The sequence below is a fragment of the Triticum aestivum genome, chromosome 2B (assembly GCF_018294505.1).
Source record: "Triticum aestivum cultivar Chinese Spring chromosome 2B, IWGSC CS RefSeq v2.1, whole genome shotgun sequence".
In the NCBI taxonomy this organism is placed as follows: Eukaryota; Viridiplantae; Streptophyta; class Magnoliopsida; order Poales; family Poaceae; genus Triticum; species Triticum aestivum.
In genome coordinates, this window is record NC_057798.1 from 648,801,893 (window position 1) to 648,816,217 (window position 14,325).

A 14,325-nucleotide genomic window follows, 5' to 3' on the forward strand; every position below is an offset into this window, starting at 1 on the left:
CCCACTCACACCACTCACTACCTATGCATGAATGGGTCAAGAGAATTTCAGAATTTAAGTTGGGCTTTGGGCCAAAGGCCTACTAGTAAATTCCAACACTATCTTGCGTGGATTCTCCATGACGATAGTGGTGGCGTCTGCAGCATCGTCCCCTTCCAGAAGGCTCCATCACGGCCGCTCCCAGTCATTGGTGTGATGGGGAACGGAGCAGGAAAATCAAAAATTTCCTATGGAACACACAAGATCTAATCTAGGAGATGTAGAGCTACGAGAGGGTAGTGTGTCCACGTACCCTTGTAGACCGAAAATGTTAGCATCGTAACGCGGTTGATGTAGTCGTACTCTTCACGACCCAATCGAGATCTAATTTGATCTAGTGCCGAACGGACGGCACCTCCGAATTTAGCACACGTATGGCTCGGCGGTGTCCTATCCTTCTTGATCCATCATGGGAGGGAGAGGAGGTAGATGAATCTAAACTAACACAACGGCTTGGTGGTGGTGGTGTCAGCGAAACTCCGGCAAGGCTTCGCCAAGCGCGTACCGATGAAACCTGGGAGGAGGTGGAAGAGGTAATGGGCCAGCATCAAAGGGGGCTGCCCCCAAAGCCTCCCCACCTTTAAATAGGCATGGGGGGGCTGGTGGATTTCCCTCCAAGGCCCTAGGGTCGTTGGCAAAGGGGGGTGGAGGAAATCCCTCCTTTCGTTCCTCACCGATCGCTATCCCCACTTTTTAGGGATTCTGATCTTATCACTTTGGGATATGATACTATTCCTTTTAAGGGAGGATCTTGGTGCGCCTAGACCAGGGTTGTGGGGACTTTCCCCACTACCCACGTTCATGTGGGTCCCCATGTAGGTGGGCCCCACTCCGGAACCTTCTAGAACCTTCTGGATACAATATCGAAAAAACTCGAACTTTTTTTGGAACCCCGATAACAACTTTCCATATATGAATCTTTACCTTCGAACTATTTCGGAGATCCTCGTGATGTCCTGGATCCCATCCGAGACTCCGAACAACCTTTGGACTTTCCACTATTAATATCTTAATACTACCTAGCGCTATCGAACGTTAAGCGTCCGACCCTACGGGTTCGAGAATCATGTAGACATGACTGAGACTCCTCTCTGGTCAATAACCAATAATGGGACCTAGATGCCCATATTGGTTCCCATGTATTCCACTAAGATCTTTGCCGATTGAACCACGATGTTAAGGATTCAATCAATCCCGCATGCAATTCCCTTTGTCCGGCGATATGTTACTTGCCCGAGATTCGATCGTTGGTATCTTCATACCTAGTTCAATCTCGTAACCAGAAAGTCTCTTTACTCGTTCCGTAATACAAGATCCCGTGACTAAACTCATTAGTCACATGCTTGCAAGCTTCTTGTGATGTTGTATTACCGAGAGGGCCCAGAGATATCTCTCCGTCACACGGAGTGACAAATCCCAGTCTTGATCCATGCCAACCCAACAAACACCTTCGGAGTTACATGTAGATCATCTTTATGATCACCCGGTTACGAAGTAACGTTTGATAACACACAAGGTATTCCTCCAGTATCCGGGAGTTGCATGATCTCATGGTCGAAGGAACCGATACTTGACATGAAGAAAACTATAGCAAATAACTTAAACGATCTGATGCTAAGCTTACGGTTGGGGATAGTCCATCACATCGTTCTCCTAATGATGTGATCCCGTTATCAAATGACAACTCATGTCTATGGTTTGGAAACCTTAACCATCTTTCATCAACAAGCTAGTCTAGTAGAGACATACTAGGGACACGGTTTAGTTTATGTATTCACACATTATTTAAGTTTTCGGTCGATACAGTTTTAGCATGAATAATAAACATTTATCACGAACGGAAAATATGACAATAACTACTTTATTATTGCCTCTAGGGCATATTTCCAACAGTCTCCCACTTGCACTAGTGTCAATAATCTTGTTAACATCCCCATGTGATTAACACCCAATCAGTTCTGAGATTCGATCATGTTTTGCTTGTGAGAGAGGTTTTAGTCAACGGGTCTGTAACATTCAGATTTGTGTGTACTTTGCGAATCTCTTTGTCATATTATAGATGCTGCTACCATACTCCACTTGGAGCTATTCCAAATGACTGCTCCACTATGCGCGTCCGGTTCACGACTCGGGGTCATCCAGGTCGGTGTCAAAGCTTGGATCAAAGTAACCCTTTACGACGAACTCTTTATCACCTCCATAACCGAGAAACATTTTCTTAGTCCTCTTTAGATACCTAAGGATAAATTTTGACCGCTATCCAGTGATCCACTCATGGATCACTCTTGTACCCCCTTGCCAAACTTATGGCAAGACACACATCAGGTCTGGTATACAGCATGCCATACATTATAGAGCCTATGGCTCAGGCATAGGGGATGACCTTCATCCTTTCTCTTTCTTCTGTCGTGGTCGAGCTTTAAGTCTTACTCAACTTCACACCTTACAATACAGGAAATAACTCCTTCTTTGACTGGTCCATTTTGAACTCCTTCATATGTGCTCTGTGAAAGTCTAATCAGGTGTCCTGATCTATCTCTATAGATCTTCATACCCAATATGTAAGCAGTTTTATCCAGGTATTCCTTTGAAAAACTTCTTTCAAACAACCCTTTATGCTTTCCAGAATTTCTACATCATTTTCAGTCAACAATACGTCATCCACATATACTATCAGAAATGCTATAGAGCTCCCACTTAGTTTCTTGTAAATAAAAACTTCTCCACAAACTTGTATAAAGCCATAACTCTTTGATCACCTCATCAAAGTACTCTGAGATGCTTGCACCAGTCCAAAGATGGATCACTGGAGCTTGCGTTCCTTGTTAGCATCCTTAGGATCGACAAAAACCTTCTGGTTGCATCATATACAACTCTTCTGTAAGGAATCCGTTAAGGAACGATGTTTTGACGTCCATCTACCTGATTTCATAATCATAGTATGCGGCAATTGCTAACATAATTCTAACAGACTTAAGCATCGCTACGGGTGAGAAAGTCTCATCGTAGTCAACTCCTTGAATTTGTCGGAAACCCTTTGCGACAAGTCGAGCTTTATAGACGATGACATTACCATCAATGTATGTCTTCTTCTTAAAAGATCTATTTATTCTCAATGGCTTGTCGATCATCGGGCAAGTCCACCAAAGTCCATACTTTGTTCTCAAACATGGATACTGTCTCGGATTTCATGGCCTCAAGCCATTTGTTGGAATCCGGGTTCATCATAGCTTAGTCATAGTTCGTTGGTTCGCCGTTGTCTAACAACATGACTTCCAGGACTAGAATACCATACCACTCTGGTGCAGAGCGTACCCTGGTCGACCCATTAAGTTCAGCAGTAACTTGATCCGAAGTATCATGATCATCATCCTTAGCTTCCTCTTCGGTTGGTGTAGGCATCACCAGAACTACTTTCTATGATGTGCTACCTTTCTGTTTTTGGCATCTATTGAAAATGCTCTATTTTTTTGTTTAAGATTACGCCTAGGCGTATCGTATTTTTATGGAAAACATTTATTTTCAATCGGCTGATAATAGCTACGCATAAGTCGCTTCGCCCTAACAACGTGTGTCCCGCGTGGCGTGGTCCCGTGCACACCTTATCCTCCCCGCGTGCCCTCGTCCTCCTCCGCTGAAATTTTATCCCGTCCTTTAAATCCCCACCGCCTTCTACCGACGGAGGAACAACAAGCTACCACTGACCACCGGCCCGTCGTCACCGGCAGCAGCCACCACTGCAGGAGCCAACCCAACCGCTGTTGCGGGCACCACCAGTTGGTACAACTGCTCCACTTACTTCTTCTCTTTTTTCTCGTCACGGGCACATCAGCTGTTGCGATCCCACGATCTCGCTGTCGATGATGGAACGCGGATCAGCGGCGGAGCTGCAGTGCAGCAAGCCACATGCGACCCGTAGAGTCGGAGCTGTCAGCGCTGCGTTGGAGCTCCACCGAGACTACAATGGAGCTCGGCCGGAGTTGCAATGGAGCTTCGTCGAAGCCGTCAGCATTGCGTTTGAGCTCCGTCGGTGCTGCAATGGAGCTCGACAGGAATTGCAATGGAGCTTCGCCGGAGCCGTCGGTGCTGCGTTGGAGCTCTGTCGGGGTTGCAATGGAGCTTCGCCGGAGCATCAGTGCTGTGTTGAAAAATCGTGACCGTGTGGGTCGAAAAATCGTGACAGGTCAGTGACCGTGCCGCCCGGGCGTTTGAGGAGTGTTTGGGGCAGCCAGGCCGTAGATGGTCTAAGGTGTCTCAAATTACAATTTCTTTGGGACCGACGGCTGTTTTTGGCATCTATTGGAAGATGCTCTGTGAACAGCCAAAATGGTTTGCGTGTACGTACCAAACCGTGCAACGAAGTTGGTTTTGCTCTAGGACGCAGCTCTCTCGGCGTTGGCGTCATATGGCACTCACACATCCTCCAGCGCCCCTGGAGCGTCCACGTCCTCCACCGCAGCGGATCACGGTACCGCTCGCCGCCCGCCGCGGTGGGTGGGCGCCGGATTGCGTCACGTCCCCGAACCCCGCACACCGGCACGCAGATCCCCACAAGTCCACCGCCCCGCGTCGCCCACCGCAGGTTTTCACACCGTCCGTCCGTGCCCGTGTCGCGCTCCCCGCGCCTCGCGGATCGCGCGCGCGCGTCCACCGTTGCGGCGTCCACATGTCAGCCTGGTCGAGCACCGCAGGCAGGCGGCCAGACGGGTGGAGACGGGCACGACTGGGGGGCGGCGGGCGGACGTGGGGCCCAGCCCGGCCGTGTGGCGGTGGGCCCCCCGGGGTTCCCCGTTCCACACGCGTGTGCGCCCGGCCGCCGCTCGGCCAGTGGATGGGATGGGATATCCGCACTTGTTTATGTTTTGATTGATAGTGGGGCGTGGATCGGCGGCCGGCGCCACGCAGGGCCCGCCGTGACGTCGCCGTTTCCCCGTTCGCCGTAGCTTTCCGCTCCGGCGCGCTGTGCGGTCGCTCGCGGACCCGATTCGCTTTTTGTCTGACCGTGGCTCTACGCCGACAGGCCTCTTTTACACCTGCAAGGCTGCAAACTGCCACCGACCGACGACGGGTGGTTGGGCGGGCTCCCTTGGCCCTGACCGACCGAATCGGTCGATTGGCTTGGGCTGCCGCTCCACATCGTCGTAAAGCTACGAAGCGTTCGATTTTCTGGTCGGCCTCGTAGAGTAGAAGCTTCAGGAGTTGGAGGGCTTCCGAACGATCCAGGGCTTCGGAACGGGAAACAGAAATTCAAAATTTTGAATATGGATGGATGGACTCTCCCTCTCGCTGCCGGTGATTTGACGCCAAGAGCGATTGGATTGGATTGGATGATGAGACGATCGAACACCCAACATAGGAACTAATCATTTTTCCAATCAGAACCTTATTTTAATTTTTTTTCAAAACGGAGGCAAAGATTGTCTCATCTATTAAATAAGCAGAAGAGAATTGCCCAATTAATTACGGAAAACCGGGCAAAAACCGAAACAACAAGGGCCAAGCCCATTCCCATAGACTGAAACACACAGGGCAAAGCCCATCCTTATCGACAACATGCCGACCTACGGCCAGACAACGCAACTCCGACTTTGACAGAGAACTCAGAAGAACGAAATCAGGCACGGCTGGCGCCACGGAAGATCGTCGAAAGGGCCACCTGCAGCCAGTCATCGTACACCACAGGGCCCCACCGCCGCATCTTCGACTCCACAGCAACAAACAAACCGAGGCAATACCGTGGACACGCCGAAGAAGAGCCGACTATCGCAACCATTGCCGCGTCGCCGACATCGCTCCCACCATCATCGTTGCCACAGAAGTCTGGCCGCCACAGTGATTCTCTCGGGGCCGCCGCCCCAACATCCACCGCTCCCTCGCGCCCAGCGCAATCAACCGGCACCGCCTTCCGGGGCCGCCGCCCCGACATATCACCACTCCCCTCGAGCAGCAACGCCGCGCAACCCGGCTGCCCGCAGCCCACACTGCTCAGGGCAACCGCTCGCAGGCCACGAACGTCACACCACATCCGGGGCCGCCGCCCCGACGTAAAGTCAGACCGCCCCCTCTAGGGCGCATCGACCAGGCCGACGACCTCGCTACCCACGCAACACCAAGCCGCCACCAAAACAATGCACAACCGCGACTTTACCCCATAGAGGCACCGTTGCATCGCTATCCGAGGCCGCCGCCTCGGCGTACATCCACCGTCCAGAGCCGCCGCCCCGGCCTCCATCACCCCGACGGCGACGCAGCTCTGCACCACTGCCATGAGACCACCACTCCACAAAGGTCATTGCTTCCAAGGCGGTGCCTCCAAGAAGGTAACGGCATAATTGCCGCCGCCGCCCGCTCCAATGGAGCTTGGGTTTTCACCCGGAAACACCAGACAGTTGCGGCAGTAGATGGACGTAGCTCCGCGATGTGCCTTCAGCAAGGAATGCAATGCTCAAGAACATCGCCAACATCGGCACCGACCCGAGAAGGTGCAAGACTTTCGCCCGGAGAATCTACTCCACTGCCGAGCCTCACGAGGTAGCCAATGACATAGGAACACAGCAAGCTGCGCAGAGTGCATCGTTGCCAACCACCAGCCCTCAACACGCCGCAGCAAAACGCCTTGCCAGATCTGCGCACCCCCGGCCACCTCCAGCCCAAACTGCTGCTCCATTGCACACACGGCCAGAGCGGTAGAAGAGTACACCACTCCGGTGGCTAGAGACCGATCTCCACGACCACCATCACAGCGCCGCTGCGTCGCCGCCCAAAAACTGCGGCTCACCGCCACCGCCGCAGCTCACCAACAGAAGAAACCTCCACCGTCGCGGCGCCGCCACGCCGCCATCCAAAAGCTGCGGCTCGCCGCCATCACCACAGCTCCTCCGGCCGAGGGAGGGGACCCCAGGCACCCAGCGCGCCAAACAGCCGCAGCCCGCCGGAGCGTCGCCGTCGCAGCACGCCGGAGCGCCTCCACCGACAGATCTGGGCGCCGGGCGCCAGATCGACGACGGCGGGACGGCGCTGGGGCAGAACCTTATTATTAAAACACGGCCGACGAACTATAGCGCCGGATTATTTTATCTGCAACAAGACCGCGGCAGCGCGGGCGACACGAGCGAACAGGAAGCTGCAGAGAAACCGGGGCAGGCAGGCAGGCAGGCGGGCAGGCGTCACGTTGCCCACGACGGACGAGGCCGCCAGCGCGTGGGCACGCACAGGTGGCGTGCTGCACCGCGTGATGGCCGGCGGTAAAGCGAAGGTCACGACGCCTCCGCGCCAAACAAACCAACACGGCCACCACAAGCCGCGTCGGAGAAGCGAGTTCAGAGTGACGACTTTGAAAACATATGCACATGATCTATCTGGTCAAAGGGATTTGCACATGATTTACACCCTGAGCTGCACGCACGCGGGGCTGATTGCTCCCGTGCAGATGCACCGTCCTCCGATAGACAAAATCTGAGCCACAACAGGAGGCCCGCGTTGGGTCTAACTCCAACGCTCATCATCCTGCTCCTCGCCGTCGTCTTGATCTTCTTCTCCCTCCGCCGAATCAAATGTGTCCTGCAAAGCATCGGACGTGAAACCGTGTCAGTTTGTTCTCTCCGGCCAGTCTGGACTGGAGAGCGGCATGGGCAAATTCAGAGACAGTGCATGTAGTGCACTGGATAGATATGACCAATGGGTGTGAAATCTTCTGTCCGTGCGAAACCCAGCGGAAGAAAGAATCTGGCAACCAGAGTATCACAAGTTGCATGGTGCCAAGGACTGAAAGTATACATCTGGTGAATAGTTCAATGATGATTTTGCCCAGTCTCAATATTAATTAAGATAGTCTAAAAGGTTGCCCACCGTGGTTCATGGTTTCTGTTTCATTTTGTGCAGTTTGCTTAACTATTACTACAGATCACCAACCACCAATCAACTTAGAAAGATGACGGTAGCATTAGATTGGGCACCTCAATTTCTTCTTCTACATATGTAATGCAAAACATATTACTGCTACCCAATACTTGGGTGCAGACGTATACATGCGAGAAAACCCAGATTTTATCCCCAGACCCCACCCATCAGAAGCTACTTTCCTCCCTTGAATATACTGAGGGGCCTCTTCTCCCTCCAGCCATTATCTATAGATGTATGTACAGATATGAGGTAGATTTTATCATTACCTGCCGTGAAATTTGACATCGCTTGCCCCTTGCAACAGCCACCGCTGATCTCTTAGCACCCTACAAAAGGATGTGTCAGAAATGATAAAATAGACATCAAACCCCTGTTAAACGAGTTAAAAAGTCAGTTTTTTTTTCTTACAACACGAACAGCACGTGCCGAGGGCACGCTACGCATGTTTTGCTCCAAGGACAGAAACTTCTTCTCCCAAGTTTCATTCAGTCCTTGCAGAGCTTGGTTAATCATCAGCTGCACCTGCTCCTGTGTGAATCTTGGCTGTTGTCCCTGTCTGCTCAAGAAATCTGGGGAGGATTTTGACGATGAATCAGTCTGGGCCTTCTTGCTGGCAACAGGAGTACCATGGTACCTCTCACGCTTCGAGCTCCCCAACTGCTCTTGCACAGGATGGGGGCCAAGCAGAGGATCTCTGGCCTCCTCAGCATCCCAGGATGTGGTATCCTGAAAAGTAGAACAAAACAGAATCATCAATACATTCTGAAAATGATAGCACCCAGAAATTGCATTCTTAGTTATTAACTTATTACCTTAGGGTGCTCATGCATTGCTATGATTTGTGAGCCTGCAGCAGCAGAGGGGTGGCCTCCTGCATTCCGATTCTTTCTCTTTTGGTAAGAAACCTTCATAAATTCGTCTTGGGCCCAATGGTCACACAACATTTCCCACCATGCTGGTTGCATCCAATCAGGGACAAACGGTTTCCAATTCAGTGGATCATCATGGTCGATCGACACAACGGACCCATCTCCCTGTCGTTCCTCTGAATCTTCTCTATCGTCTCCCTTTTCTAATTCTCCATTGGCCCTACCAACCACCGAAGATCCTTTGAACTTCTTTGCTGCCAACTCCTCTCTAACCCTTTGCTTCTCATAGCAAAAGAGGTTAACTAACTGTCTAACTGCTTTGCGCTCAAAGATCTTCTGGCACTCCTCTTCGTGGCCAGGGGCCCACTTGTAGCGTTTCTGCAGTATTCAAATGACAGGAAATCATCACCTGCAAATCTTACAGTGAGCAAAACATAGTTTGAGACGTCCTGATTAGTTACTCACAAGGAATTCATCCAACACGGTAGCCCTTACATCTGGAGGGCATTGGTGCCAATAGTGAACCACAACCTCACAGGATCTTCCCTCGTCATCCACTGAAATACAGGTCCCAGGATAGTTCTGCTTGATAAGAAGGGAGATGGTAGTTGCTACCTTCTTAGGAAATGGCGGGTGGACACTCCAGTTGCTGGTTACAAATTAAATTGACACATGAAGATCAGAATGTATCAGTTCTCCGACCATCGATAAACATAAAGGCAGGGGGGATACTTACTCTGTACCACTGGGCGTCAACACAGGCCTATCAGCTTCTTCGCGTGGTTGCACTAGCACTGAAGGGCCACGCCCCTTGCGCTTTTTCGATGACTTGCTAAGAGATCCTGATAGCATATCATCACACTGTGCATCCTGAAATTGCTCGATATCAGACAATCACAAAGATTTCCATGAAAAGGTGAAATTCTTAGTTTCTCGGAAAAAAAGAACACCTCTTGCAAAAGTTACATCTTTGGGTCTTTCTATCATAACTAGAACCTTTGGTGTGCCTTCCCATGCCGCTTAAGAAGATACCAAGGATTAAGACATACCACAAGAAAGAAGACAACACGATGCATCCACAAGTAAAACATCCATACCCATGACCAACAGACCTTTGAGGAAATAAATATACTCTTTGGACAACTTCAATCCCTAATTCCCTATACACCAAAATCACATACAGTCCAACACAGAAACCACGAGGAAAGACAAAGGCCGATGATGAGTCCTACGACAAGCAACACATAAGGCGGATGCCAAACAGTGGCTGTCGCTACAAACCATGGAAATGGAGGGAAACTGAAAACACGCCTTATAATGGACACCTAACAGTCCTTTAACAACAACAGCCAGTCCCAGAAGGGCATGCAGGGTGCCATTTCGGGTAGCCTTACAGCTTGGAGGAGATCCCATTGACAATACAGGGCTTTCCATTTGTAATACAATTAATCTAGCATGAAACATTAACACAAAACCAAAGTAAAGCTACTACAGATGAAACTCATGCCAACACCTTTTAACTGACAAAAAGGTTTTCAAGCTAACGTTCTCAAAAAAAAAAGTTTTCAAGCTAACATCACAAGTTCGCAAACCTGCATCGGAAGTATCAATTTCAAATGGTAATAATCAAAACCCATCTCACCAAGCCATTGGCAAGAACACATTTGAATGGCGGCACAACAGTTACAAGTGACACTATGCATTGCTGTCAGACGAACACTGCACATCACACATAACACTTCTGACCATGCATTGAAAACAAAGTTCAGTAAAGAAGGGGTGAGGAGAGGGACCTGGGAATATATAACTGCTCGTGGTTGGTTATGCGGTGTTATTGGACTGCTGCACTGAGGTGGTAGCTCTGCAAGAATGGGAGGCGCATGTTAGTGATACACAGCTCTCAATAGAGATTACCAAATAGGTTGCAGAGAGGGACATACTTTCAGGTGAAGAAATCGAGGAAATAGTGGGCAAAGTAGCGGAAGCTGGAACAGGCAACAAGGCAGCAAGGCGGCTGCATGAAGCAGCCAAGTTTATCGGCCTGCCATGCTCTGCAAAATTCTTGCTGTGAGGCTTGAGTCGCACCTGCTCCGAGTGGTTCTTGCCACTGCAAGCTGCTTCTGCCACTTGTCCATCCATATACTGATTTTGACCATCTGATGGACTTGAATGTACTTCCTCATCACTTCCATCAAGCTGGTCAATCCCATTAAAGCTTTTTTGGGGAATCTCATGCTCATGCGATGAACTAGAATCAGGATTAGGAAGTGCCCACCCAGTCTCTGGAGAGAGTGTTTGATCAGCTATGCTACTCGCAATCTGTGGAGCTTCTGAATGATTTTGATGGGGGGAAGCATCTAACATCTGGATAGGCTCAACATCAATAAGGTCTGGTGATGATCCCTTTGACAGGCGTTTACTGCGCCTAAGCTGAGGCCGCTCAATAGAAGAATTCATCAAATTCTTGTTTTTCCTCTTACGATTTCCTATGGTATTTTCGGTGCTCTTTATATTTTTGTTTGATGGCTTGCAGACAGAGTCCGCCTTTTCCTGCTCCATGTGGACTCTGTCACTAGGATTTTCACCTTCCTGCTGCTCATGGTCAACTTGATGCCGAGAACGTACCTGCTCATGCTCGATAGCACTAGGGACAGCCACATGTTCAGTTCTCTGCTTGCCGTGCTTTGGAATTGTGTCATCAGGAAACCCTCCGTCTGCCTGGTTTATATGAACCGAAGACTCAGTGGGCATTACTTGTGCCTGTGATGCGTGGACATTTATCAAATTACTGTTTTCCCTCTTATGATTTCCTTTAGTATTTTCGGCGCTCTTCCTATTTTCGCTTGATGGCTTGCAAGCAGAGTCCCCCTTTTCCTGCTCCATGTGGACTGTGTCAATAGGATTTTCACCTGCCTGCTCTTCATGGACAACTTGATGCTGAGAACGCATCTGCCCATGCTCGGTAGCACTAGGGACATCCACATGTTCAGTTATCTGCTTGCTGTGAATCGGAATTGGGTCATCAGGAAACCTTCCTACTGCCTGGTTTGTAGGAACTGAAGACTCTGTGGGCATAACTTGAGCCTGTGATGCATGGACAACCTGGTTAGGCTGCTCTTTCTGGACATTTCCTTCTTGCCATGATTTTGGACCAAATACAAATCTATATGTCCTCTTGCCAGACCTGGCAATATTTCCTTGGACAGGTTCAGTATGTGACTCCTCCCTGTGGATTGAAGCATTAGGAAGCTCATTTTGTAGTGTCCTTGCTGCATCAATTTGTGTCCTCTTGCCAGGCCTGGCAAGAGTTCCTTGGACAGGTTCAGTATGTGACTCATCCCTATGGACTGAAGGATTAGGAGGCTCAATTAGTAGCGTCCTTCCTGCATCAATATGTGTTCTTGGTTCAGCTCGAAATGAATTGAAGGACTCCTCTCCAAAAAAATGCTTGTATTGTTGTGAATGAATGGGTTTTTGAACCATTCCTGCACGAGCTGATTGACTCGAAGGCTGCTGCACCTGCTGCACAATATGGGTCAACAAAGAAAAGAAAATTGAACAATAGATACAGTGCATGATATACTCCCTCTACTAAAAAAATATCACATTGGTAAATGCGGACAATTCTTCGTCAACTTTGAAGGTTTGACCAACATGTTAACAAAAATTGGATTGATCACATGATAACTGTATAAGTTTATCATGAATACATATTCATAACGGGCACAAATTTCAATGAAGCATCCAACGACGATAACGAGTGAAGCTATGGCTCCATGGAGCTGATAAACAATTTTCTGTTCATAATCTTGATATTTTGTAGCTTTTGCTATAAGGTAATAAAACCAATGGTTCAATTTGCACAAAGAAATAAATTAAATTTAAATGGGTAAAAAGAACACCTTTTTCATGGTCAGTGGCAATAACATTACGATTCACTCTGACGAGTCTACAAGTTGACACTTGGCACTGGAATAGGGACCCTACCAACATGCTGCCGCTGGACACCAACCAAGACAACCTTCTCCTTGACCTGGTCCTCATGAGCCACCCATGTCACAAAGGTGCATGGTTGTTTGTCCTCTGAACTAAGTCTGGTTTGCTGGCTCCTTTTCTTAGCATTTCTCCCTCTGTTTTTTGGGTCCAATAGCAGTACAAGTTGTTGTGCCACAGTAGTAGCTTCTCTGCGACACAGATCATGCTCTGATTTGGGTAGTTGTGTACAACATGGGAGATGCTTCTGACTTCAGGTTCGTCTCCCCTCCCTGCCTTCATATCTTTTATTATAATAGTGTGGCATTTGTATAATTGGTGAGTTAGTTCCCCGGCCAGTCAGAGATCCACGAGACCATCCGGCTCCTAAATATTGGTTTTTGGAATGAAGAGCGGAACAGGAAATATCACATCCAATGAGGTTGTCTAAAATTTTCAAAGCATCTAAAACCCATATTCCATAGCCACACTGGTTTCAGTAGATAAAGTTCTTTGTGATTCACTATAACTTATCAATTAGCACAAGTCTTGAGCTACCCAAAGCACTTCCTGCACTTGTATCCCTTTCTTAAGCTGTTTCTTTGATTAATTTTCACCAAACTTGCTTATTATTGACAGGAGTATAGTTCTTGTTCTAAAAGGGCCACCAATCCTCAACTCTGCAGGCAGTCTTTAACCTTGTCTATTTCTAGCCGAACAAGAGAAAAATGCAGACTGCTACAACAAAATCGTGGAGACAGGGACCCTACATTGGCCACAGCTTACTGAACCAAGCTATTGAAAAGTAAAGCAAAATATCCTAGCCCTAAATTCCTGACCTGATTTAACCTCACTGGCTAGAACTATTAGACAAGTCAGAAATGTTCAATGACTAAATAGCGACGACACAGGCATTACACATTCTTAGCAATGCTTCTAGTAGCCTATTCAAGAGCTCATATAGACAGAAACGATAGCATCGTAGCAACAACCACTGGCACTACGCTAAGCAACAATGCATGACAATGGAATCCCTTGGAGCGAACGACTGCGAGCAGTACCTCTGAGGCATTCATTGGCCGGGGGGAGGAGATTGGGACGGCTGTGGGCGACACCACGACCGGAACTGCGGCGATGGGGAAGGACGCGAGCTCGACGCCGCAGAGCGGGCAGGCGAATCGCCCGGGGCCGTGCGGCACGCTGAGCACGGATCCGCATCCGCCGCACGTGACTCGAGCGGGCGCGGCGGGCGGGGCGGGCGCGGCGTAGGGGGCGCCTCGTCCGGGGAGCGGGAGCGCGCGGCGAGGGCGGGGCGGCATGAGCTCCGGCGGGAGCGACTGGGCCATGCCGCAGTCGGGGCAGGCGAACTCCGTGAGGCCATGCTCCACCTCCAGGGTCTCGCCGCACCCCGCGCATCGCACCTCGAGGATCCCCGGCGGCGCCGCCATGGGAGGACGCGGCGGCTGATAGGGTTTTACTTTTCCCCTGTGAGCGGCTGAGCGCTGCTGTGTGGAACGATAATGCCGACAGCTACTTACGCGAA

The 14,325-nt window shown here is 49.7% G+C and overlaps 1 protein-coding gene across 3 annotated transcripts; it reads right to left on the bottom strand.

Moving 5' to 3' along the window:
• Nucleotides 1–7,364: 7,364 nt before the first annotated feature.
• LOC123046490 (uncharacterized) lies at nucleotides 7,365–14,311 on the bottom strand. Of its 3 annotated transcripts, none has more exons than XM_044469877.1 (9): nucleotides 13,844–14,311; nucleotides 10,751–12,332; nucleotides 10,604–10,671; nucleotides 9,547–9,671; nucleotides 9,276–9,459; nucleotides 8,754–9,188; nucleotides 8,350–8,667; nucleotides 8,208–8,267; nucleotides 7,365–7,599 (listed from the first exon to the last, which is right to left on the bottom strand). In XM_044469877.1, the coding sequence occupies exons 1-9, from the start codon at nucleotides 14,228–14,230 to the stop codon at nucleotides 7,525–7,527; spliced, it is 3,234 nt and encodes a 1,077-aa protein (XP_044325812.1). In that variant the 5' UTR covers nucleotides 14,231–14,311; the 3' UTR covers nucleotides 7,365–7,524. The 3 variants fall into 3 exon arrangements, with proteins under 3 accessions (XP_044325812.1, XP_044325811.1, XP_044325810.1); XM_044469876.1 differs by having other exon boundaries at nucleotides 9,547–9,680; nucleotides 10,751–12,329; nucleotides 13,844–14,310; XM_044469875.1 differs by having other exon boundaries at nucleotides 9,547–9,680; nucleotides 13,844–14,310.
• Between the last annotated feature and the right edge of the window lie 14 nt (nucleotides 14,312–14,325).

Coding starts and splice junctions, on each gene's coding strand:
- LOC123046490 (XM_044469875.1), bottom strand. CDS start 14,230: ATGGCGGCGCCGCCGGGGATCCTCGAGGTGCGATGCGCGGGGTGCGGC. Junction 10,672..10,750: donor CTCGATTTCTTCACCTGAAA/GTATGTCCCTCT, acceptor CCATTCTTGCAG/AGCTACCACCTCAGTGCAGC. Junction 9,460..9,546: donor TTGACGCCCAGTGGTACAGA/GTAAGTATCCCC, acceptor ATTTGTAACCAG/CAACTGGAGTGTCCACCCGC.